The sequence below is a fragment of the Pelodiscus sinensis genome, chromosome 20, assembly GCF_052426305.1.
Source record: "Pelodiscus sinensis isolate ZL-2025 chromosome 20, ASM5242630v1, whole genome shotgun sequence".
In the NCBI taxonomy this organism is placed as follows: Eukaryota; Metazoa; Chordata; order Testudines; family Trionychidae; genus Pelodiscus; species Pelodiscus sinensis.
Window position 1 is genome coordinate 16,781,688 of NC_143071.1, and position 24,502 is coordinate 16,806,189.

Here is a 24,502-nt window from a genome sequence, read left to right on the forward strand (position 1 = left end):
AAAATAAAGCACGGTAGTGAGGGGGGATAGACTGTCTCCTTGAGCTAACAGAAGACACCAAAACAGCCCTGCCCGAGACACCAGAGAAACACCCTCCATCTATATCTGTACTGTTTTGAACAGCTGTGTGTTTACGGGCTCAGCCCACAAAGGCCTCTGCGGAGGAGCAGTGGAGAGTCACACATTTGTAAATTACTAGGCACCAGATTCATGCTCTTTGTAGATCAGCAAATGTTTGCAGAACTGTTAATGTATTAAGCAAGAGGGGAGTGCAGGATAATCCTGCTTCTTCTGAGATGTGCCAGCGGCACCAGTCCTGGGGGACCTCAGAGGGCCAGGGCTGGACAGGGGCCCAGCGCACTGGGGCAGTCCTGCCCCTGTAAAAGGAACACTGGCCCCATTGTCACCACCACTCCACATGCCCCTGGCACTCACCGGCAGGCTGGGAACTTTGGTGGCTCGTTGCCAGTTTGCTGCCCAGTCTTTACTCATCCCCAGTCAAGGGCTGTGAGATTGAACGAGTAAATACCAGCTCCTGCCTGGCTGGCTGCAAGACATTCAAATACAAATAGCTAGGAGTCCCACGGGCCCTTCCTAGCAGCTGGGCCAGGTGCCAGCTTGCGCAGAACGCCAGCCTGCTCCCTGTCTCCCGCAGGAATCTGCTCACTGACACAAGGGAGTAAAAAACACTGGCAGAAAGAATTTTCCTTCTATTAAACTTTTATAAGCATTACAGTGGAACATGAGACCAGACTCCCTGTACCACAGCAGGTGTGTTCCAACTGGATCCAGGCACACGGCATCCATTTAATCTCCGCGGGGCCAAATGGGCTGTATGAGGTGTGCCCAGCCTGGCTAGACCCTTCCTAGGGATGAAATAAACCCTACCCCCCAACCCATGTTCTCTCTAAGCTGGAGGGCAGCACAGCTTCACAGGTGACTAATCAGCCCTACCCAGTCAGTCAGCTCCATGCACTGAGCTCTGAGCCTCTGACTGGACAGGACTGATTAGTCACCTGTGAAGCTGTGCTGCCCCCAACCCTCTTGCAACAGCATTAATGCCTGGCCCATGCAGGGCCCCATTACGCTAGGTGCTGTACGCATACAGGGGGAGAAGCGCTCCCTGCCTCAAAGTGTGTACAATCTAAACAGACAAGACAGACACTGAGTATGTCTGCGCCGCAAAGACTTAAAACAGCAGCAAAGACACAGTGACTTGGCCCTGAACTCAGGTAACACTTGCGTTCAAGCCTATGCCGCTACTAATCTGAGTTAGAGGCTCAGCTGCTGGGTTTTTGCTGCTATTTTAACCCGAGTTAAGAACACACCTTGGTCTGCAGTGCAGACACACTCACAGGGTGGGAGAAAGGCAGGACTAAATCCCAGGTAGATATGGGAAACTGAGACATGGGGGAAATGAGTCCAATGTCACATAGGGAGTCTGTGGCAGAGCCAGGGCTTGAACCTGGGTCTCTTGAGTCCCTGTCCCATGCCCCAAACCCATCATTATTTATTTCCATTTATGATTCAACCCCCTTCTGGACACCTCTGACAAGACATTAAAAAACACAAGGCATATAAAAAGCTACAAATCCAGCAGGCTAACCTCATCCTATCCCCTCTAACACTGTCACCGCACACTCCCTCCCAAAAGACAGTGCAAGCAGGTGGGGCTTCCCCCTAGGAACAGAGATTCACGCTCATGAGGACAGGAGCTGAGCATGCTCCAAAGCAAGAGAGATACATGCGTAGGCTTGCTGCAGTCCATGCTAAGTGTCCACCTTGGAAAAGAGCAAAGGTGCAGCTCCATGCAGCATGCACTGTGGGAGTCTAATTGCACTGCAACAAAGGCCTGGAAGATGGCAGCAGGGTGAGCATCCAAAAAACAGTTGCAACCTCTTAGACAGATGGAGATAGAAAAATGCTTTTTTGGAAACTGCTGCTACCTGATCATATGGCAGCAGCTGGAGGTCTGGTCAGACTCCAGATGATGAGCCTCAGATGAGCACACTCTGCCTAAGGAGCACATATGCGCTTTTGTTCTAGCTTCCCAGCCCGGGCACTTACACGCTCCGGGTTAACTAATTCCTTGCTTGGTGGTGTCAGACACTGTTCTCTGACAAACAAGTACCCATCAGCCTTCCCGGGGGTTAGTCAAAGGTTCCCAGCAGCGCATGAAGGTTGTCTGCCTTGCAAATTTTGGAATTTCTTCCTGCTCCTTCACCCCAGCGTGGAGAAATCAGGCTGGGAAAGATTCACGCAATAGGTGCATAATTTCAGCTGGGGTTTGTGATGAGGGGTGAGTTAAAAGTAAAGGCTGTGACCCCCTTTAATCGGAGCTTCTTAAATCCAAGCATTGAGACAGGACTGCAGGGAACAAATCTCATAAGAGAGCTGGGTGAGAACAGTAAAATAACCATGAACAGTCCTGTGAACCATTACACAGACTCTCTTACAATGGCAGCCGGACCCCTTCTGCATTTGTGTCTGATCACTAGTCTAGTCAACAGTCAAGCAGACTGGCACAAAAAGCTCCAGAGAAGCCAAGCTGCACCAATGCGCCTCGCTGGCACCTCTCGGAGCCGGCTGTCTGATTCTATAAACCCTCAGCTTTATTCTGAAAACATCTCCAGTCTAGCTCTCGTGGTGGTGAAGAGAACCTCAAAAACATCAGGGATGCATCTGAAGGGAGCCTGCAACAACAGCTCTGAAAGTTGTCAGCTGCCCCATTCATCTCAGTGATGGGTTAACTCAGAGGCTCAGAGAGGATCATATAAGTATTACCACGGTTAACTATTTTATCGCTGGCGCAAGAAAGCGGAGAGAGAATTACAGCAGAATGATGGAGGAGGCAACCCCTTTATTTTCTTCCCAGCTAGGAAGCAGTGAGCCCCCAGAGGCTCACAGAGCCCAAGCATGAGGGGGGACTCAAACTCAGTGAGACCACTGGACCCACAGAGCTGCACTTAATGGGCCCAGAACATTTGAAAGAAACAAGCCTGTGTAGTCTAACAAAGCCACTCAATAAAGTGAAGGGGTGGGAGTCTAGAGCAGCCTGGGGGCAGGGTTTGCGTCATCATGCTGGGCTTGGGGGTGGAATTTGCATCATCACATATGGTCCAAGAAGAATGAAAAAGCTCAGGAAAAAAAGCAGCCCCAGAGTTAAATAGAAAAATCATGGGCTGCACATGGGTAAAACATCTCACCCCAAGGGTAATCCCAAGACTCTCTTATTTTAAACCACTTGGCATCCCCCATTTTACAGACATGGGAGGAGCTTATATTGTGGGTGGAGTTTGCAAGAACACCACCATCTTTATTCTCAGTCTGACCTCTGCTGGCAGGAATGTCCATAGAAATCAAGCAGGTAAGTGAACATGTGCGGAAGAGTGGGAAAGTGAATGCTGAAAGGCATAACAGCAAGTATTCACAGAGGAAACGAGACTCAGAGTTAGGTTTATCCAATCAAGGGTACAGAGAAGAGCGACAAGAATGATTAAAGGTTTAGAGAACATGACCTATGAAGCCAGGCTTCATGAACTGGGCTTGTTTAGTTTGGAAAAAAGAAGATTAAGGGGGGACATGATAGCGGTTTTCAAATATCTAAAAGGGTGTCACAAGGAGGAAGGGGAAAATTTGTTCCTCTTGGTTTCTGAGGACAGGACAAGGAGTAATGGGCTTAAAGTGCAGCAAGGGAGGTTTAGATTGGACATTAGGAAAAAATTCCTAACTGTCAGGGTGGTCAAATATTGGAATAAATTGCCAAGGGAGGTGGTGGAATCTCCCTCTCTGGAGATATTTAAGAACAGGTTAGATAGACATCTGTCAGGGATGGTGTAGACGAAGCTTGGTCCTGTCTTGAACTGGGGGCTGGACTGGGGGCTGGACTCGATGACCTCTCGAGGTCCCTTCCAGTCCTATGATTCTATGATTCTATGAAGGAACAGAGATATCCCATGTGGCCTCCATGTCCAAATTAAACAACCTGCCTTTCAAATGCTGCCAATGAACAGTTCACACACACGATGCAGCTCAGGTATTCTTTGCAGAAATTATTCCGCAAATAACTTGGAGGATGTCTAAGAAAGCTGTTCACAGAAAGAAAAATATGAAATTTTTTGAATTGCTTTTCTAATCATTCCCATGTTGTATGGGGGTTCTCACAGCCCGAAGGAGCTCCCAGCCTGCCCTGGGCCAGCGCAGTGGAAAAATGGAGAGACTTTCTGGACACTTCTTTAGTTGCTCCAAAGTCCCGATGAGGAATCCCAAAGAGACATTAAACTAGGTGGACAAGGTGAGGGAGGTCATATCTTTTATTGGACCTCTGTTGCCTCACCCATCTTATCTCTATAATAGCCTGGGACCAACATGGTTACAACAATGTTGCATTAAACTAGGTGTCAGTGTGGTCCATGCACTTGCCTTTCTGGGGTCCTGAGTATGACTTCTTATTAGACCACAAACACATACATTTTGTGGCATCATTTGAACAGATGTTTGACCACAGACCAGCTAGCTCTAAAACCCAGAGATGCTCTGTCCTTCCATCTTAGAAGGCAAGCCAGTGAGAACCACTCACATACAGAGGCTGAAGAAGAGGATCCAGGCTTTGAAGAGCTGCATCACATGGCAAGGTTTGCACCAGGTTGTCTGTATTACAGCTCCGCTCAGCCAATGTCAGCCTTCTTTAAGGTTCCAGAGAAATGCAGCTCACAACCCCCCCCCCCCCCACACACACACATAAAAAATGAATAACAGCCCCATGAAAATGTACATCTGCAAAGCAGGGGCTTGGCTGCTGTCAGCTAGTTTGCATAATACCCTCCGGAGCATGCTCAGGAGGGAAGGCTAATTCCACATCTCAACAATGGAAAAACCCAGAGATCCCTGTGAATAAGCCAGTCTCTATGTCCTAAGTCAGCCCTTGGATTTTCTCCCTTTCTTGAGACTGTCTCGCCTCCATAAACACTCCGTCGGGGCTTTGTAGCCAGCTTCAGAGGTGGAAGCCTCAACAAGCTCCCAGTTATGTGCTCAGCTCTCAGTTGTTTGCTACAGCCAGAAACTGGCTAGAAACCAGCTCAAAATGTTCCATTTGCCACCTCCACACCACAGTTCCTCCGCTAATCTCTCCCTCTCACACTCAGAAAGGGAGAGAAGCCCAGGGATCCTACCTTCTCCCCTTAATTCCTCTCTATGGGGACCGCAAGGGGCACCCTCTGCATTTTCAGTCTTTGTGGCCCCTTACACCGACCAAAGCACCAACCCAGGACTCCACTTCCTGCTCCAACCATCTGTGATACCATTACCCTGAAGTGACATGAGCCCCCTTATCAAAGTGACAGCCATCAAGTCCTTCCCTCTCTCCCACTTCTGCCTCAGAAGCTCCAGGTGCTACCTGAAGACCATGCTACAGCTTAACCACTGCTCCCCAGGGTACCCCATTATTCCATTCTGGCTACAGTTCTCCCTAACAGGACATCAGCCAGCCTCTACCACACTACATCATGGAGGCCTCAACCACAGTCCCATCCCCAAACACCAAGGTGCAGTAGTGCTCCGGCCACCATCCCCCATAGCTCACTCTGACAGAGGCCCTGGCCACAGTCTTTTCCCATTACCATATCTCCACAGGAATAGCTCCCCTTCAGTCACAGCCCTGCCAGACAGTGACTAGTTCAGCAGGAACCAGGCTTCTCCACACCTCCTCCTTCTGTGACCAGGACAGATTCTGAAGTTTTTCTTCCATTGTTAGCATTACAGTAGAACCCACAATGCAGTAGGTACTCTTCACACACTGAACCTATCCCAAATTGCCCCCAATCTGACACAGTCCTCGCCCAGGAAAACTCTAGTTGAAATAAGTGGGAGCGGGACAGGAGGAGGAGGAAGAGGTCAGGGTTTGTCCAGGGAAAGGGGCCGCGTGGTCTTAAAAACCTCTGGAAATAGTTCAAGATTCCACCCACATGGGCCCTGTTCCAGCTAATGGTCCCTGCCATGCCTCCTGAGCCAGGCACTGAAGGGGGACAAGTTTTGTGTCCCTGTGGATGGAGCTGTATACCCCTGGTTCTCCCTCTCCCAGTCACGGAGGGTTTTATCCCCACCTGTTTCAGTGAGGAGCCCAGAGATCTCCCCAAAAGGCAGATGCACACACTGATTTCTCTGTCCCTTTACCGCCCTGTCCCAGCATGGTCTCTGCAGCAGGGCAGTGGAGGTCTGAAGAAGCCAAAAGGTTAAATTCACGCTTAGCTCCCAAAGTCCGTCGCTTCCAAGTCAGAGTCTGGCTGCTGCCTGCGGTTTGTGGGAAGGGATTTCGGTTTTTAATAACATTATAAATAGGGCTGTGTTCAGCTTGCTGCAGTCTCTCGTCTCCCTCCTCCTCCTGCTGCAGCTGTTTCTCTTCCCTCTCCCACAGATCCCAGTTCTGGCCATGGACCGGTCAGGCTTCTTCCTCAGCTTCCTCAGCTTGCTGGGGTGTCTCCTCCCCACCCTCCAGGCATGCCCCCCGAGCTGCCACTGCCACGGTGGAGAGCTCCAGCATGTCATCTGTGACAATGTCGGGCTGAAAAAGATCCCCAAAGTGTCCGAGCAAACCCGGCTCCTCAACCTGCAGAGGAACAACTTCCCTGTCCTGCCTACCAACGGCTTCAGGGAGATGAAAGGGCTCGTATCCCTCCACCTTCAGCATTCCCAGATCAAGGAGATCTCCAGTGGTGCCTTCCGGGGGTTGAAGCAGCTCGTCTACCTGTACCTGTCCAACAACGATATCAGCGTCATCAAGATGGGCGCCTTCGATGACCTGTCGGAACTCACTTATCTGTACTTGGACCACAACAAGATCTCGGACCTGCCCAAGGGGCTCCTCTCCCCGCTTATTAACCTCTTCATCCTGCAGCTGGGCAGCAACAAGATCCGAGAGCTGAGATCAGGGGCATTCAGCGGTGCTAAGGACTTGCGCTGGCTCTACTTCTCCGACAACGCCCTCTCCTCCATCCAGCCGGGTGCCCTGGATGATGTGGAAAACCTCGCTGTCTTCCACTTGGATAAGAACCAGCTCAGCACTTACCCAGTGGCTCCAATGAGCAAGCTGAGGGTAGTGGAGGACCTGAAGCTTTCTCACAACCCCATGAAGGTCATTCCCGACTATGCTTTCCAGTCCTTCGGGCGCTACATGGAGACACTTTCTCTGGACAACATGGGCCTGGAAAAGGTAGGTTCCTTTCCACCCTCCCTCCATTTCCAATCAAAATGTAGGGTCTGGTTCTTATCTCACTAACAATGCAGTCACTCCACGGACTTTTGTTCTAATATTTAAAGCCTCTGGAAATAGTTCAAGATTCCACCAACATGGACCCTGTACCAGCTAATGGTCCCTGCCATGCCTCCTGAGCCAGGCATTGAAGGGGGACAGGTTCTGTGTCTCTCTAGCTGGAGCTGTGTACCCCCAGGTCGCCTTCTCTGAGGGAAAGGAAAACCAGGGTCACAGTTTCAGCAGGAGGGTGAAGTACTCACTAGCAATGACAATGGCCCTGAATCGTTGAACATCCACGTGATGAATAAAAAAGACAGGACCCCGTCCTCTGGCGCTGTGTGATGCTAAACTCTCCTAGGGTCACAGCCCCCATCGGAAAGATGGTGGGTCCCAGCTCCAGCAGAGGGGTGACTGCTCCAATGGGAAATGTGTTCTGGGGCTCTAAAATAAACAATCAAAGAGCTCCCAGCCTTGGAGGGTTGGGGGAAATGAGAGGCAAGGGGCTACCCCGTGCCCAAATTGGCAGTGCATATTGGACCAGTAGAGTTTAACTGCCCTGACTCCTAATCCCCTGCCTGGATACCTGCTGTTAGTTTGAAGTGGGAGATGGAGGAGATTTCTCCAGAGAAGTGATGAATAACAGCAGTTTCTTCCAAGTACCGTGCAGACAGGTAGACAGTGCACACACATCGACCTTCTACCTTTCCTCCTCCCCTTTCCTTTACACTCTATAAAGAAAGGTTTGTCTATTGATGATCTCTCAAGAGAAACGCTTGCAGCCCTTTACAAAGAAGCCCTGTTTTTACTCGGAGAGCAGGAGAGACATTCAGGTAACCAGCAAAATGCCCCTCTTCTTCTCATGGAAAAAGTCAGGGCCACGGGTCAGAGCATCACGCTACAGGAGATGCTTGCCACAGGACCCCTGGAATGCCAGGCAGGGGTGCAAGCAAAGGGCATATCCAGCTCAGGAAGGAGAGCAAAGTGTCCCACAACGCTCTGTGTGGATGCAGTGGGATGGCACACAACCAGGTGATGAAACAGAGCAGTTCACGGCATCCCCAGATGCCATGCCAAGAAGCACAGGGCAGAAACATAAACAGGGACAGCACCTCACAGCAACGCAGTACCCCGTCATGCGGTGCAGAGGGATGGAGAACATTCCAGGGAAAAAGAAACGCTCCTTGTAGCAACACAGAGCCTGCGTCATATTGGGCTGGGGTGTGCAGAGCATCTGCCTTCAGAAGGACACCACCCAACAACAGCAAAGAGCTGCCAAAAGATGTTGGGAGTTAGAGCACATCTGTGTTACAAGAGATGGCACCCAAGAATACCCAGCTAGGGAGCTGGAATTAATCCAGGCTGAGAATGACAGTGTTTATAGAGCCCTTGTCCCCTTGTCAATATTTCAGATCTTTCCTAGTCTGAAGATAACAGTCCCCATATAGATGGGTGTGATCAAGCTCATTCACCTGGAAATTATCTGCTGACACATCTATAAAAGGCCTCCTTGGAGGCAATGGGCTACCCCATGCCCAAATTGGCAGGGCACTGTGGACTGATAGAACTTAATTGCCCTGTCTCCCGATCTCCAGCCTGGGCACCTGCTGGAGGTTTGATGTGAGGAATGGCGGGTGCAGGGGTGGGTGTGGGGGAGTGGAGATTCCTCCAGAGGAGTTATTAAAAACAACAGTTTCTTCCTAGAGCAATGCAGACAGGTAGATGATGCACAGCAGCGATGCTGCCATGTTACCACTGTGGGCCTCAAAGCAGATTTGATCTGGTCTCTTCGTGAAGAAAACAAAAAATAAAGGTTAAATGTGATACTAGATACAGACACACTAGGGACACAAGATGAAGTTACTAGCCCATGATGGGATGCTCTGAACAGGCACGTGCTCTTTATACAGTGAAGGGATTAGCTGAAAAAATGGAAAGTCTATTAATTCAGTTTTGCCATGCAGTGACCTTGTTGATCCGGAGAACAATACTTTGGGCATAAGAATGGGAGGTGATAACAAATAGATATAGATTCAGTTCTTCCAGCTGTTTGAGCAGTAGTTTACTAGCTAGAGATAAAGGCTTTATTCACTATTGACTTATGTGTGAGTGTTGCCATGAAGTCCACAGAGTTACATTCATTCTCACCAGGGGTAAACTTGCTCAATGAATCTATAGTGGTTACATAAGATCGGCCATACTGGGTCAGACCAAAGGTCCATCTAGCCCAGTATCCTGTCTGCTGACAGTGGCCAATACCAGATGCCCCAGAAGGAGTAAACAGAACAGGAAATCATCAAGTGATTCCTCTCCTGTCATCCATTTCCAGCCTCTGATAGACAGAGGCTAGGGACACCATTCCTACACATCTTGGCTAATAAGTATTGATGGACCTATCCTCCATGGATTTATCTAGTTCTTTATTGAACCCTGTTAAAGTCCTGGTCTTCACAACCTCCTTTGGCAAGGAGTTCCCCAGGTTGACTGTGACTAATTCTTTTCTGGGAATATTATCTCATGAGACAATGCTATGTAATGTGGTTGTCTAGGTATAATTCTGCAGATTGAGTGTCCCTCATCTTTACACATTTGTCTCCTTATCCCCTGTAGCTTCTTTCAGGGATCCAATGTTACTGGTAGATAACCTATACAGAGGAATCATTTCATCCATGAATGCAATTCTGGGGTGGAACACTGCAGCTGTTTGACAGCACACACACCACTTTCTTTGCATGCAAAAGTGGAAAAGAATTCCAGATCCAACCTAAACAGCAGATATTTTTAGCTAGGCAGAGCGGAATTATACAGACCAGCCAAGACACACAGGTTAACACTCACAGTGTTGCAAAAAAGTACCATGGGCTCTTTAATGACTTACCAGTGATCAGTAGCCAGGAACTTTGTTTGAGGTCTCATCTGAATACGGCACTTCCTGCAGCTACGTGCCCTCATAACAAAGTCTGGACCCTTGGATGAGTACAACAGAGAGAGGCATGCCACCTGATGATCATTCCCATTTCACTATGAACACTGTCCAAGACTGCTCCAAGATTTTCCTTTTTTGGTCTCAAGGTCTGTCTACACTGCAGTCAGAGGAGCGACTGACCATGTGTTGATACATCCGAGCTAGTTTTGATCTAGCTAACTTGACTAATATTGTGATAGCAGTGAAGCCATGACAGGTCATGCTGTACAATCCCACCTAGGACCCTGGATGTTATCCGAGCAGCCAGCTCATGCCACTGTGGCTTGATTCCTACTGGGTTTTGAGCTAGCTAGTTCAAAGCTAGCTCGGATAGGTCTATGCGCACTGCAGCCATACCTCTGACAGCAGCCTAGATACACCCAAATTACATTCCTCTCTGCACACTTGCAGGAGATCTTGTATCCATATGACCCATGTGAGCCACTTCACAATGCTACGGGTCTCCCTAGACAAAGTGGCCACATGATGGTGATATTTAAACTATGCAATGGTGATAACACCTGGGATGCAACCATTCCCCCCGCCTGCCCCCAAACCAATCTTCTCTGATAGGGTTGGAGTCTCCTGTGTGCAACATTCTATAGCCACCCGGACGTCAGAATTGGTTCCCTATGAGGCTCCCTGTCATTGTTGCAATTAACATCACTCTTGTTACACTAGAAAAGAAAGATCTTAATTTTGCAACTTTATTACTGAAACGTCCTCTCCCATGCAAGGAAGCAAAGAGACCTGACTCTTCTCGGAAGCTTTAACTGACGATAGGATGATACCCATTTCTAACAGGGCTCAGGACCGGATTAGCTGTGTGCCACCAAAAAAGCAAACAATCACCATCTTGAATTTTCCTACTGACTTTTCTCTTGGAGAGCACCCAAAGGGCTTAAAGGCTTGGGGATAAAGCACAGCAGCTGTTTAACAGCACATTGCAGCATTACAAAACCACTGGAACAGGAAGTACGATTGAATGACAGACTGTCACCACAGGGGGAATTTAGGTGGTCAGAATAGAATTACCCAAACTAGAATCTGGCCAGGATACTGGAGTCAAACTCCCCTGCTGCACAAGGCGTCACCAGAGGTCACGTCTCATCAGAGAGACAGCACAGGCAGCAGCATTGCAGAACCCACTGGGATGTATTCAGAGCTGAACCCTAGGGGTTTAATTGCCACCTGCCGACTTCCCAATGCTACTTGCTGCAGGACTTTGGAGGGCACATATGCAAGCACGAAGCCAACCCCACACTACTTGGCTTGTGAGATCTCACAGGTCTGTAGCCTGAGAGGGCACAGCAGCTGGAGCCAGGATCCACAGTGAGGGGGCGTGTTGAGGAGCGATTTAGGGAGAAGTGAAAATACATAGATGGGCATTTGCCACAGAGCACCTTCTGGTGGACCCCTGGACATGTCTCTGAAGAGAACAAATCTGGTTTCTCTGCTGCACTGTAAAGCCTGCCCAGTGGGCACAAACATACTGACTTGCAAACAACCCATCAAGGAGGGGAGGAAAGGGGAGGAGACTGGGCGCCATACGCTTATCCTGCTGCTTCTCCAGTACTCTGAAGCCAAGTGTAACTTTCCACTCAGAGTCCCCGGGGCACTGCCAAAGTCTGCAGGCCCTTTGGACTCCACAATCATTCCTTCCATCAATGGTTCCATGAGCAGAAGGTAACAGGTCCTGGGAGGAATCCCAGTCCTGGAGAGGTGTGTACTCAGGGAATGGCTTTAGAGAGGAGGAGAATGCTTTATAAACAAATGGGACTGGCCAGATCTCAGGTTTGCTTTGGGCTGTAGGGAGGGGGCTGGGGAAGGCAAGGAGTAAAAGGGGTGGGGAGTTGGGTGTTAGCTGCCTGGAGGTGGGAGGAACTAAAATCCATCTCCCAGGAAGGAAGCACTCTCCATGCTTCTGACCCCAGAAGCCCTCCAAGGGGCCCAAGGAGATCCCTTCCTTGCTCCTTGGAGGCTCCCCAGCCTCACTGCTGTCACCAAGAGCCCTGGCCACAGGCAGCCTGGGAAAGAAGAGAATGGAGACCACCCCCGAGTCACCCGAGTTCCACAATTCTCTTCTGCTTCAGTTTTCAGAGAAAGCATTTACTGGAGTGACCACCCTGAAGGCCGTTCACATCGAGAACAACAGACTTAACCAGCTGCCCGGGAACTTCCCATTCAGCAGCCTGGACAACCTCACCTTGTCCAACAACCCCTGGCATTGCTCCTGTCAGCTAGCAGCCCTGCGCAAGTAAGAGACACTCACTGCTCCAGCCCTCTTACCCTTGCTGCTGTCCACTGACCAGGTGAAGGGGAAGGGCCCAGTTAGTTGTGCCAGGGGGCCCCCACTGACAAGGTGCAAGGGAAGGGCCCGGTTAGTTGTATCAAGGGTCCCCCACTGACCAGGAGCAGGGAAAGGGCCCAGTTAGGTGTGCCGAGGGCCTCCACTGACCAGGTGCAGGGGAAGGGCCTGGTTAGTTGTGCCAGGGGAAGAGGAAGAAGCAATCCCAAGAAGCTGACACTTGGCCAGTAATGTAGCTTCCAGTCTCCCCTAGCAATAGGGGAGCATTAGCTTGTCCACTTCCGAAGCTGAGGACAAGCTAATACTCCCCCTATTGGACAAGCAATGGGCTTAAACTGCAGCAAGGGAGGTTAAGGTTGGACATTAGGGAAAACTTCCTAACTGTGAGGGTGGTTAAGCACTGAGATAAATTGCTAAGGGAGGCTGTGGAATCTTCATCATTTTTAAGAGCGGGGTAGACAAACACCTGTCAGGGATAGTCCAGATCAGGGCTACTCAACATGTGGGCTGTGGGTGCAGGTTGGGTTTCTGCGGTGTGGTTTGGGTTTATGTGGGGCTTAATAACGGGGCCCGTGGGTGGGGTCCTTTGAACATGGCCTTCACTGGGAATACGCTCCACAACAGAGAGTCAATATAATGGTCTTCTGTTGATATGCATCTTAGTTGTTAAATTCCTGGACTGTCATTGCTCATTAAAAGTGCTGTTATGTGGGTGGAAATCGGGTAAATATTGCATTTTATTAATATCAGCAGAACTGACTTAAATAGGGCCTGAGTGTTGTGTAGTCTTGCCTTAATCTTTGTATTCATGCCCGTCAGTGTGAAAGAAGCTATTTGCATATATTTGCATATATATTTGCATGTATATGCAACCACACTTAATTTGCAGCCCTCAGCATGTGCTGTGGGTATCATTGTGGCCCCCAGGGATTCCAAAGTTGAGTAGTCCTAGTCTAGATGGTGCATGGGCCTGCCAGGAGTGCAGGTGGCTGGACTTGATGACTTCTCCAGGTCCCTTCTAGTCCTATGAGTCTATGATTCCCTAGGTGGTTGGAGTCCAGCCGCTCCCGTCCTGATGCAGCTTGTGCCTCACCATCGCAGTACCGAGGGCAGCAGATAAGAGACACTGCTGCGCTCCGCAGCTGCAAACTCACCACCAGGAAACCCAGGAAAGGAAACCGCCATTAAACAGGTAACCCACACCCTATTCTTCTGTCTCATTCCTTCTCACACAGGCTTAAACCAAGTCCTGGGGCCCCTGAAGTCCATGGTAGTTTCCCTGTGGACTTCACTGAAACTAAGGATCATCTCCAAAACAGTTCATCCATTTACCTGTAGAATCCTAAATGTATCTACTATATGAGTTTGTCTGTCTGTCCCTGTGTCTGTCTGTCTGTTCAAGAACTCCTAAATGGTAGAGCTAGGAACACTAAGTTCGGTTTACAGCTTCCTCTTATCCTAACTTAAAGCAAGGTCAGGGTTTGGCTGTGCCAGGACAATGGAATGTGCCTGGAATGTGATTGTTTCTCATAACACAGAAAGGTGGGCTATGGTATCAGGGATATTTATACTGTATAATGAACACAGGGAGACAGCAAGGGGCCAGAAGTGGAGAGTGGCACAGTTATAACCCCAATGGGATGGCGGGAGTGGAAAAAGGGACAGCTATCTACTATATATCTTTGAGAGAGTTTGTCTGTTTGTATGTCTGTGTATCTGTCTGTCCTCCAGCTGGGGGACATGCATCCGTCCGCCAGTTGTGCTCGCTGCAGTGGCCATGAACAGGCACTTCTCACCTGGCCCCAAGCTGCTGCAATGATAGAGGCTGAGGTACTCCTCTCTCACCTGGGCAGCCTGCATACTGAACCCCTCATCCCCAGCCCCACACCAGAGCAATGATTTAAATGAAGAAAAACAAAAATGAGTTGAGTTAAGGACCCCAGCAATGCCAGGTAAAACTTCAAGTAGGTTATAAAGCCAGGAGGAACCACTTTCATCATCTAATCTGACCTCTTGTATAACAGGCCAGAGATTCCTGGGCTAATTCCCATTGGAACTAGAGAAAATCTTTTAGGGAAATTCCTCCCTTGATTTTAAAAATTTCCAATGATGGCAAATCTCCCACAGCTCTTAATACATTGGTCTGGTGGTTAATTATCATCATGTTCACACGTGCCTCATTTCTAGCCTGAATTAGTCTAGCTTCAACTTCTAGATATGCACCTTTGTCAGCTAGACTGAAGAGCCTTTTACTACCAAAGATTTGTTCCTCATGTGGGTACTTGCAGAAAATGTAAGTCACCCCCTAATCATCCCTCTGGTAAAATAAACAGAATGCATGCCTTAGTCTCTCGTTACAGTAAACCTCAGAGTTACAGACACCTCTGGAATGGAGATTGTTCTTAAGTAAAATGTTTTCTAACTCCTAACAAACCGTTGTGGTTTTGCTCTTTCAAAATTTACAACTGAACATTAATCTCATACAGCCTTGAAGTTTTATTATGCAGAAGAAAAATGTTGCCTTTAACCATCTTAATTTAAATGAAACAAGGATAGAAACAGTTTCCTTGCCTTGTCAAATCTTTTTTTTAAAACATTCCCTTTCTCGTTTTATGGGTTTACATTTAACACAGTACTGCACAGTATTTGCTTTTTTATTTTGTCTCTGCTGCTGCCTGATTGCATATTTCCGGTTCCAAATGAGGTGTGTGGTTAACCAGTCAGCTCATAGCTCTGAGGTTCTACTGTATAAGGAAGGGGTGGGGAACCTTTTTGGGGCGGGGGCCACTGACCCACAGAAAAATCAGTTGGGGGCCACACACAAGTAGGAAGCAAAAAGAAAAAACAACCACTCACTGATATGGACTGAGAAGAACACTCCCCCCATTCCCCTCATACACCAGAGCTGGGGGGGGAGGCTGCCTAGTAGATTTTGTGTGCTCCAGCCCCACAGGGGAATAGTGGGGGGGCTGGAGCACCAGAGCAGGCTTCCCAATGTTGGGAGGGGGAGCCCGAAGCTTGAGATCCAGCCCCCATGTTCCCTACCCCTGATATAAGGCATTGGTTAGAGGAGAGAGTGATTGGGAAGGCCCCAGGATATGCAGCGGAGAGAAGGAGTATGGGGGGGGGGGGGGGGGCGGGGGAAGCTCTATTGCCTGATGAGGGACTTGAACTTTGGACCCTCCTTTAATAATTTTTGTGGCTCTTCTCTAAACCCTTTCCAATTTATCTGCATCGTTCTTGAATAATGGGCATCAGAACTGGTCACAGTATTCTAACAGCAATTGCATCAGAGCCAAATACAGGTTTAATATAACAGCCCTACTCCTATGCCAGATTCCCTTTGAGACCTACAAAAGTCACTAGAGCTCTTTTGGAGACAGCAACACACTGGGGCTGTGTCTACACTGGGCCACTTATTCCGGAAAATCAGCCGCTTTTCCGGAATAAGCTGCGAGCTGTCTACACTGGCCCTTGAATTTCCCGAAAAGCAACGACGCTCTACTGTACAAAATCAGCCGCTATTCCGGAAAAACTATTCTGCTCCCACTCGGGCATAAGTCCTTATTCCAGAACCCTGTTCCAGAAAAGGGCCAGTGTAGACAGCCCAATAGTCTTTTCCGGAAAAAAGCCCCGATCGCGAAAATGACGATCGGGGCTTTTTTCCAGAAAAGCGCGTCTACATTGGCCACGGACGCTTTTCCGGAAAAAGGGCTTTTCCGGAAAAGCATCCTGCCAATGTAGATCTCTTTTTCCGGAAATACTTATAACGAAAACTATTCTGTTTTAAGCATTTCCAGAAATTCATGCCAGTGTAGACACAGCCTGGGAGTTCATGTTCAGCTGATTATCCACCATGACCCCCAAGTCCTTTTCAGAGACACTGCTTCCCAGGATAGATAAGATGATTCAGGACAGCTGCCCCAGGCCTTGCACTTTGGGAGCTCCTGTGGCAGCTGCCTCAACTGTTCTTTGGATGGTCCTCCATTAGCTGCAGGGCCCAGGGAGGCCTGGGAGATTACTGGGGGGAGGCTGGCATAGGCTATCAGCAAGGTTCCCCCCCCCCCCACTCACTGCACTGGTAGGAGCCAGAACAGCCTGCTCTACTCCGCTGCCCTCCCAGCCCGCAGTGTGGAGTGCCCCAGCCTGCTCCTCCAAGCCCTACATTGCTCAGGGGAGCATGCTGGGGCCAGGGGCGGGGTGCTCCACTGCCTGCCACCAGGGTGAAGTGGAGTGCAGTGGGCTGAGAGGATGGCAGAGTGGAGCAGGCTACCAGGTTGCTCTGATGCCCAGCATCATAGTAAGTATGGGAGGGTCCAACCCCGGCTTCCTCCCCGCTCCAAGTGCCCTGATAATCCTCCAATGCCCGTCGTGCAGAGAGGGAGTTTGGGAGAAGGGGGTGCAATGGGGGCAGGATGGGGTGAAGCAGGGGCAGGAAGAAGTGGGGCATGGGCAGGGACAGAACAGAGGTGGGGCCTTCAGAGGCGGGGCAGTCCTGGGTCCCATACCCTCCTCCCCAGGGATGCCCCTGTTTGCACGTGGGGCTTATGCTCTTTGTTCCTAGATGTAAGACTTTATACTTGGCCACATAAAACATGTGTTGTTTGCTTGCACCCAACTTACCAAGCAATTCTGATAGCTCTGTATCAGTGACCTGTCCTCTTCCTTGTTCCACACTCCCCCAATCTATGTGCAAATGACTGTAAATTTCACCAGCAATATTTTAATGTTTTCTTCTAGCTCAGTGATAAAAAATGTTAGCATAGAGCCAAGAGCTGATCCCTGCAGGGTCTCACTAAAAACACACTCACTGGAAAATAATTTCCCCATTTGCACTTCCATTTTTGAGACCTATTATTTGGCCAATTTTTAATTTGTTGTTTGTTATGTGCCATAATTACTTTTGCATCCATCTAGGGGGTTGTTTTAATCAAAATGTCATGGGACACCAATTTACATGCCTTACAAAAGTTTTAAGACTATTACATCAATACTACGACTTCTATCAATCAAACTTGTAATCTCAAAAGGAAAGATCTCAAGTTAGTTTGATGGAATCTATTTTCCATAAATCCTGTATTGATCAGCATTCATTATCTTCCTTTAATTCTTTATTGATTAAATCCTGTATCTGCCATTCCATTATTTGGCTTTGGATTGATGTCAAGCTGACAGTCCTACAATTATCTGGGTCATCCCCTTTGCCATTTTAAATACTGGCACAACTTTAACTTTCTTCCAGTCCTCTGGAACTTTCCCTGCGTTCCAGGATGTACTGATAATCAACATAAGCACTCCAGAGAGCACCAAAACCAGCTGTCTGAGAACTCTTGGATGAAAGTTATCCAGACCAGCTGATTCCAAAATGTCTAGTTTTAGTAGCTCATTTTTAACAATCTCCCAAATTACTGTTAGAATGGAAATTGTTTAACACCCTCCTACCCGCCCCAAATATTTATGGAACACTTCTGTCTTTTTTGCATTATCACTGACAAATTACTATGTAATAACAGACCAATTTACTGCTAGGATTCTTTTGCTCCTAATACACTTAAACTCCTTAAATCCACTGGCTATAGATTTCTTCTTCTGTCTCTTTGCTTGTCTTTATCAATTTCTACAGCTCCTAACTTTTGATTTATGTTAGTAACTGCCAACTTCCTTTCTCTTTTATTTGACTAGGGTGTATATAATTATTTTATAACTGCTGTTACTTCCACTCTAAACCTGGCTAATTTTTTAACCAGTGTAACCTCTAATGGGTTTTTTGAGTATCTGATAAAATGTTCTCAAACAATTCCCAATTACACTCACATTTCTCTCTTTAAATTCTCTCTCTCAGCTGATTTGGCTCATTATTGTTTATGAAACGGGCCCTTTTGGAGAATCAAATATACAGGTTTGAGCTTTATTCTATTTGTGCATAACAAAGGTGAACAAATCGTGGTCATTTGTAACTCATGTACCATTAATTTCTAGTGACACAATCCATTCTGCTTTGTCTGTCTAGATGAGGTCTAATATAGAATTCCCCCAGGTTGGATGCAACAGTTTCAAAGGTCATCTGTAATACTTGGAAATTCTGATATGGCATTTCCAACAGCTCATGAGACTAAGGAGGGAAGGGATAGCTCAGTGGTTTGAGCATTGGCCTGCTAAACCCAGGGTTGTGAGTTCAATCCCTGCAGAGGCCATTTAGGGATTTGGGGCAAATATTTGTCAGGGATGGTACTTGGTCCTGCTGTGAAGGCAGGGGGCTGGACTCTATGACCTTTCAAGGTCCCTTCCAGTTCTAGGAGATAGGCAATCTCTATTCATTTAATTTAGACCCCCTCAATCAGGCCTGCTGACAGGGGGGACAAAGAGGGCAGTAAAAGGGCCTGGAGCTCCCAGCTGGTACTGCAGCAGCAGCAGCGCTGGGAGAGCTGGGCCCTTTAAATCGGGAAGTACTGAGGTATGGCTAGGGCAGGTGCGGCATTCTCCAGGAAGCACTGAGGGTCGCTGTCTAGCTTGCCACTACACTGGTAGCCCCCATCCCCAAACCCTTTCTCTCCTCCCAGCCTTTGGCTACAGTGATGAGAGGGGAAGCCCCGGAAGCCAGAAGAGAGCTGTGAAAAGGCCCTTGGTGGCCAGGGTCGGGGGAGAGAAAAAGCCCGAGGTGGCCAGGGTCGGGGGAGAGAAAAAGCCCCAGGTGGCCAGGGTCGGGGGAGAAGCTCGAGGGAGAGAAAAGGCCTCTGGTGGCCAGGGGGAGGGGCTAGGAGGAGAGAAAACATCCCTGGAGGCCAGGGGAATCTGGGAGGAAAAAAAAGGCCTGTACTGGATCAGACATCCCCCCTGCCCTGAGTCCCTCCTCACCCCCTGAACCCTCACTTATGCACTGCCCTCCTCACCCTCACAAACCGCCAAAAGGCCCTGACTCCTGGATCTCCCCACACTGCCAGCTCCCTGCCCTGAAGGACCCAGGACCCAGGCAACACTGGGTAAGTCTGCTAGTATTTTAGAAATGCGAGTCCATCTGTGTGTCCATGAGTCCGTTTGTTCTAGAACTCCTCCCAGACAGTAAGAGCTAGGTCCACCGGCTTCCTCTTATCACAACTTAAAGCAAGGCCGGGGTTTGGTGGTGCACGATTGTTTCCTATCAAATGGGAAGGGAATGGTGTGAGAACAGGGACAGTTCTACTTACACATGACCACAGGCTGGCAGTGTGGCCTTGCCACTCCAGCTTGCCCTAGGCAGCACCTGCTGGCCATTGCATGACCCCCACTGCCCTGTGCTGGCCCTGGGGAGTGCTGGCCGGTGACCTGTGTGGCCCCCACTCTGAACAGGGCCAAGGGAGAAGCCCGTGGATGAGGTGTGCAGCCCCCACTGTGATGGACGAGCCCCGGGGAGAAGCCATGAGCCCTTCACGCCCTCTCCTAAGCCTCTTCTTCTCAACCGCCTGCCTCGACGCTTGCACTTGCACCCCCACTCGCATCGGGGAGCCGACAGAATTGCCGAGCCCCTGGGCACGGTGTATTGGGGGGAGCTCTGCACTCCTGGAAGGGGCGGGGCTTCAGGCAGAAGGGATAGGGAAGTTTCCCACTTTCCCTTTCCAATAGGCCTTTCTGGGAGAAAATAAATGAGTCAGAGGATTGGGGCTGGGGCACTCAACCTTTAGCCTCCCACGGACATGGAACAGGTAGAAAATGACCAAAAATCACTGCCCTCAGATGGCGGGGCGCTGGGCTCTGTGCAGTAAGCTGGTGGCCACAGGGTCGTTTAAATGGAACAGTATCCATGGCCCAGCCCACCCTGGCTGACATGCTCAGGGAAGAAGCGAATGACTGCTTGGGTGGTGGAGCCTGAGCTACTCTCATATCCTAGTAAAGGTCTCTGGGTCTGCTTTATAATCCATTAGCAGGGCACCGCGGGGGCACCACAGCCAGCCATCTTGTACCTTGTTCAGTATCTAAGCAGAAGACGTGGCTCTCTGGGAGTTTGCTCAGTGCCTCCTTTATTTGTTTAAAGCAGCAGTTGAAAACCAGCACCTGATGCCCTGAGCCGTGCCCCAGCTAAGGGAGGGCTGCGACAAGTGGTTGTTAAATCAGAACCTTTGTGCCGAAGGTGGGAATGCAGGAGCAGGGAGGAGAAAAAGAGAACACCTGAGATGGGGTGGACTGGCCACTAAACAAAGATCCTGTTTAGCCTAAATCCATACACTGAATACACAAAGGCATCACATGCCTATCTCCCTTTATTGGTGCATTAGCTTAAGCATCCAGAAAACCAAGCACCTCACCAATGTTGTTACTGAGCCCTCACGCGCCTCAGCTGCTGCCCAGTGTTTTGTTTGTCTTAAGGACCAGATCCAAAGCCCACTGAAGTCACTGGAAGGGCTCCCATTGATTTCTGTGGGCTTTGCATCTGGCTCTAAGCTGTGTGGAGAGGGACCTTTTCTTTTTTGGTCAGTAACATGCTGGGCACCGTTACGACTCTTAAATAACAGCGACAATCACTTTTACTGCTCTAACTAATTCATCAGACCCAAACTTTCTTTTCTACATCCATAGATAAAGAAATGGGGAAAAGTTGTATGTCCCATGTGCCAGAGGAGATACCAGCTCTTCCATCCTTCCCAGAGGATTTCTCCTGGCCAGATGGCAGATTTTATGGATTACAGATGGAAATGCCAGCTGTTCTGGGCAGGGCTGGTAAACTTCCTCACTGGCAGTGGAAACTGTACTTTTCTAAACCACAGTATTTAATTTATTGTATGTAAGAGACTCTCCCTTCTCGGGCAGGAAAAGGAGAAAGCCAATCCCCCCCTTTCCAGAGCCCTCCTCCCGGAGGATGAAATAAGAAAACGATGACAATAATACTTAGCTTTTAGACTCCCAAATGGAAGATTCTCTAGAAAAGCAATTTCTGAACATCAGTGAATGGACTCTCACAACTTGTGAGTGAGAGAATTTACCCCTATTGTACGGACATTAAAACTAAATACCTTCAAGGTAGGCACGTAGGTCCATGCTAAAGTTAGGGATGTGAACAGGTAACTGATTAACCAGTTGCCTGGGAAGCATCACCCTTACTAGGTGATGCTTACCAGCTAATGGTTAACCAGTTCCCCAGGAGCAGCTTGCCACCCATGGCCTGCCAAAGGTGGACGGCTGTTCCAGCCCCACTGGGTTCCCACAGTGGGGTCTGATTTTCAGAGGGAAGCTGCTCTGAAGATCATGCTTCTTTGCAGTCTCTCAGGCCCATGCAGCCAAAAATCACTGGTTGCTTTTGAAAATTTAGGCCTCTAGCTCTACGGTCTGGCAGCCAAGTTATTAAGTTATTGCAGAGTCACACAGCAAAACAATGGAAGAGCCAAGCTCACAGAATCCTTTGGCCTGGTGTCCAATGGAAACGGGTTGTTTGGCACCTCTGCAAATGAGATCTAGTGCCTCCTGACTAATGTTCCCTCTAATCTTTTCTATCTGTGTGGGGAATAAATTTTATGTGGACCAAAGTATGTGCAAATGTGCACCACCAGGAGAAACAAAAAATTAACTGTAGTTGCTCTGCTAATCAGCGAGGCAGCATTTAAATCTCTCCTGAGCGGCTGCATGAGTGTTCAGCTTATAGGGAACACTGCTCTTCACTCACACTTGCGTACCCCATTCACAAGACTATGAAAAAAGCCTTGAGTCCTTTGATCTGCTTAAAAAAAACTTTAAACATGTTTTGTTTTCCCCATTCCTCCCCCAACAGGCCCTGGTATGGCTAGTCCAGGTGACTGGCCACTTCAACCAATCAGAAAACTACTGACTCCATCCAACTCCACCCATAAGCTTCTACCATCTGTCAAGAGACATTTCTGATGTATCTGATCACCTCCAGCCTCCTCACAATCTTCACCTATCTGCTGACTGCAGGATGGAATCCAACTTTTCAGTCTTTTCCGGCATCTATATATTTTAAGAGGCCTTTTTAAAAACGAAACTATGCATGACAATGCTAAGACAAGCTATCCTAGATCCTGCCAGTAAAGCACAGTCATCATCCCAGGGACAACCTAAACCCAAGTCCCCAATCATCCAGTTTGTGTCCATTCTTCTCCTTCCAGTGGGATACAAGTGAATAGAGAGCCATAAGGGTTCCTCCTTCCCCCAGTGCCTGACTGTTCCTGTAGGGAAGTCATCCCATCCCATCTCATGCAGACAGAATATTCCTATCTGAGGTGATCCCTGCACAGCAGGGCAGAGGACCAGAGATAAAGCCACACCAGGGTTCAGTGGACATGGAGAGTGTGTTTCTCTTTCAGTCCAGCAGGGGGTGAACTCTCTAGGTCAGGCCTGAGGTTTGCTAGTGTTGGGGAATGCAACGCTGAGATAGCTTGGCAATTAGATTCTTGTCTCGCCCCACAGGAAAGCATTCTCACAAAGCACCTACACATGCAAGGGGAGAGGTTTGCAGACACCGTATCAGCCTCCCTCTGGGGAGCGATCTTGCTCTTCAGTCCTCCTCTTCCTCTCCCTGCCCCTAACCCAGAAAGGCTAGCAGGAGAACAGGATGACTGTGTTTTATCGTCATGGATTTTACAATACCACCGTTTCAACTTAACTGCATTTTTTATCCTAAAGATTTATATAAATATATATAGATATATATATTTATTCCTCTGTAACTGAGTGTAAATGACTCTTAGGAGGATGAAAACTCCTCTGACTCTTATATAGAAAACAAATTGTATATTTTCTTATGTACATCTTCTGTATAAAGCTCTCACTGCAAAGATGAACTCGGCAGGTTTCCATGTGTCTGCCCAAGAACTGGTAACTCATGCTGCAAACTGGGTGCGAGTCCAGCTAGATAGATCAATCCAGGCCTAGTCCTCCCTTATCCTCCCTGCAGGTTTAGAACAAAGTCCTGTTGGAGAAGAGGATTTAATTATTCACCCTTCTACTGTGCAGCAAAAGGTGACACTTGTGAGCCCAGCATCGGCCACCTCGTAATATAGGTGGGGAATAGCTTGTGGAGCCAAATGCAGGCCCTAATGTAACTGGCTGCCACTCTGCTGAAGTTCATAGGGTTATGCCACAGCAGAGTTTGGCTCCTGGTATTTTAAACTCAGCCCTCACAGCTTCCCACAAGAAGCAAAGTCATGGGTCTCCCTTAAGACTTCGCCCCATTGCAGAGCAACTGCCCCACACTCCCTTTGTGCTGCTCCATTCCAAAGCACACTGCAGGGCCTACAAACTCTTGGTCCTGGCACGCCCTGAAGCTGCCAGCAATAAGGGCAGAAATCGGACTCCTAGTCCGGTGCAGTTAACCCATCACATTTGTTTCCTCAACCTTCATAGGCAGCCTCTTACTTTCATTAAAGCAAAACAACTGGGATGCGCATGCTCGCTCGCCTTTAAGTGCCCCCAGATCTGTACTGCGAAAAGATAACAGGGTGGGATCAAGGACTCACGATACAGAAAGAGCCAGCGCTCCACTAGCTAAATGCGCTGCAAAATGTATCTGCTAAATGCTCATCACAGCATGCTCGATGGGCCCACAACACCCTATTGCTCATGCCCAGGAATGAGGGTACACAAACATGCCCCAGTGACAAAGTGCAAGTCCTGCTCAGGCACCGTTGGAGGCGGGGGGTGAATACACAAGAGGGGCTGCAGTATGAGTTGCACTGGGTCTGGCCATCTGCAGGATCAGGTTCAGGGCACGTGTGTGAATCATGCAGGACACCAAACATATGCGTGCCATCCATGCTGGTGAAGAGAATCGGCTGATTCAACAGCAAACCATACACCAATCTGAGTCAGCCAGGTGCCCATCTCAGTGTTAATCCTCAAGGCCTGAGGGACAGCAGGTACAATAGAGAAAAGGGAACGGTTTGCTGTAACCAGGAAATAAACAGAGAGATGCCCCAGCCTGGGGTACCACGGAAGGCTGTCATGCGAATGCAAAGCTCTCTCTTCTCAGAGTAGCTGTCCTTGTAATTTCCTGTGTCCC

General features: G+C 48.9%; 2 protein-coding genes across 3 annotated transcripts in view; one reads left to right on the top strand and one right to left on the bottom strand.

Moving 5' to 3' along the window:
* The window catches only part of ACSF2 (acyl-CoA synthetase family member 2), a 73,999-nt gene that overhangs the window by 10,603 nt on the left and 38,894 nt on the right, over positions 1-24,502 (bottom strand). The gene's annotated exons all lie outside the window — the stretch shown is intronic.
* On the top strand, positions 6,356-23,393 carry CHAD (chondroadherin). 2 transcript variants are annotated; one of them, XR_012896862.2, is made up of 5 exons: positions 6,356-7,207; positions 12,305-12,468; positions 13,566-13,711; positions 18,362-18,418; positions 22,256-23,393. XR_012896862.2 is itself a non-coding variant. In XM_006125084.5 (4 exons), exons 1-3 carry the CDS (start codon positions 6,428-6,430, stop codon positions 13,705-13,707), a joined length of 1,086 nt encoding a protein of 361 aa, XP_006125146.2. In that variant the 5' UTR covers positions 6,357-6,427; the 3' UTR covers positions 13,708-13,711; positions 22,256-23,388. The 2 variants fall into 2 exon arrangements, 1 of the variants encoding a protein (XP_006125146.2); XM_006125084.5 differs by lacking the exon at positions 18,362-18,418 and having other exon boundaries at positions 6,357-7,207; positions 22,256-23,388.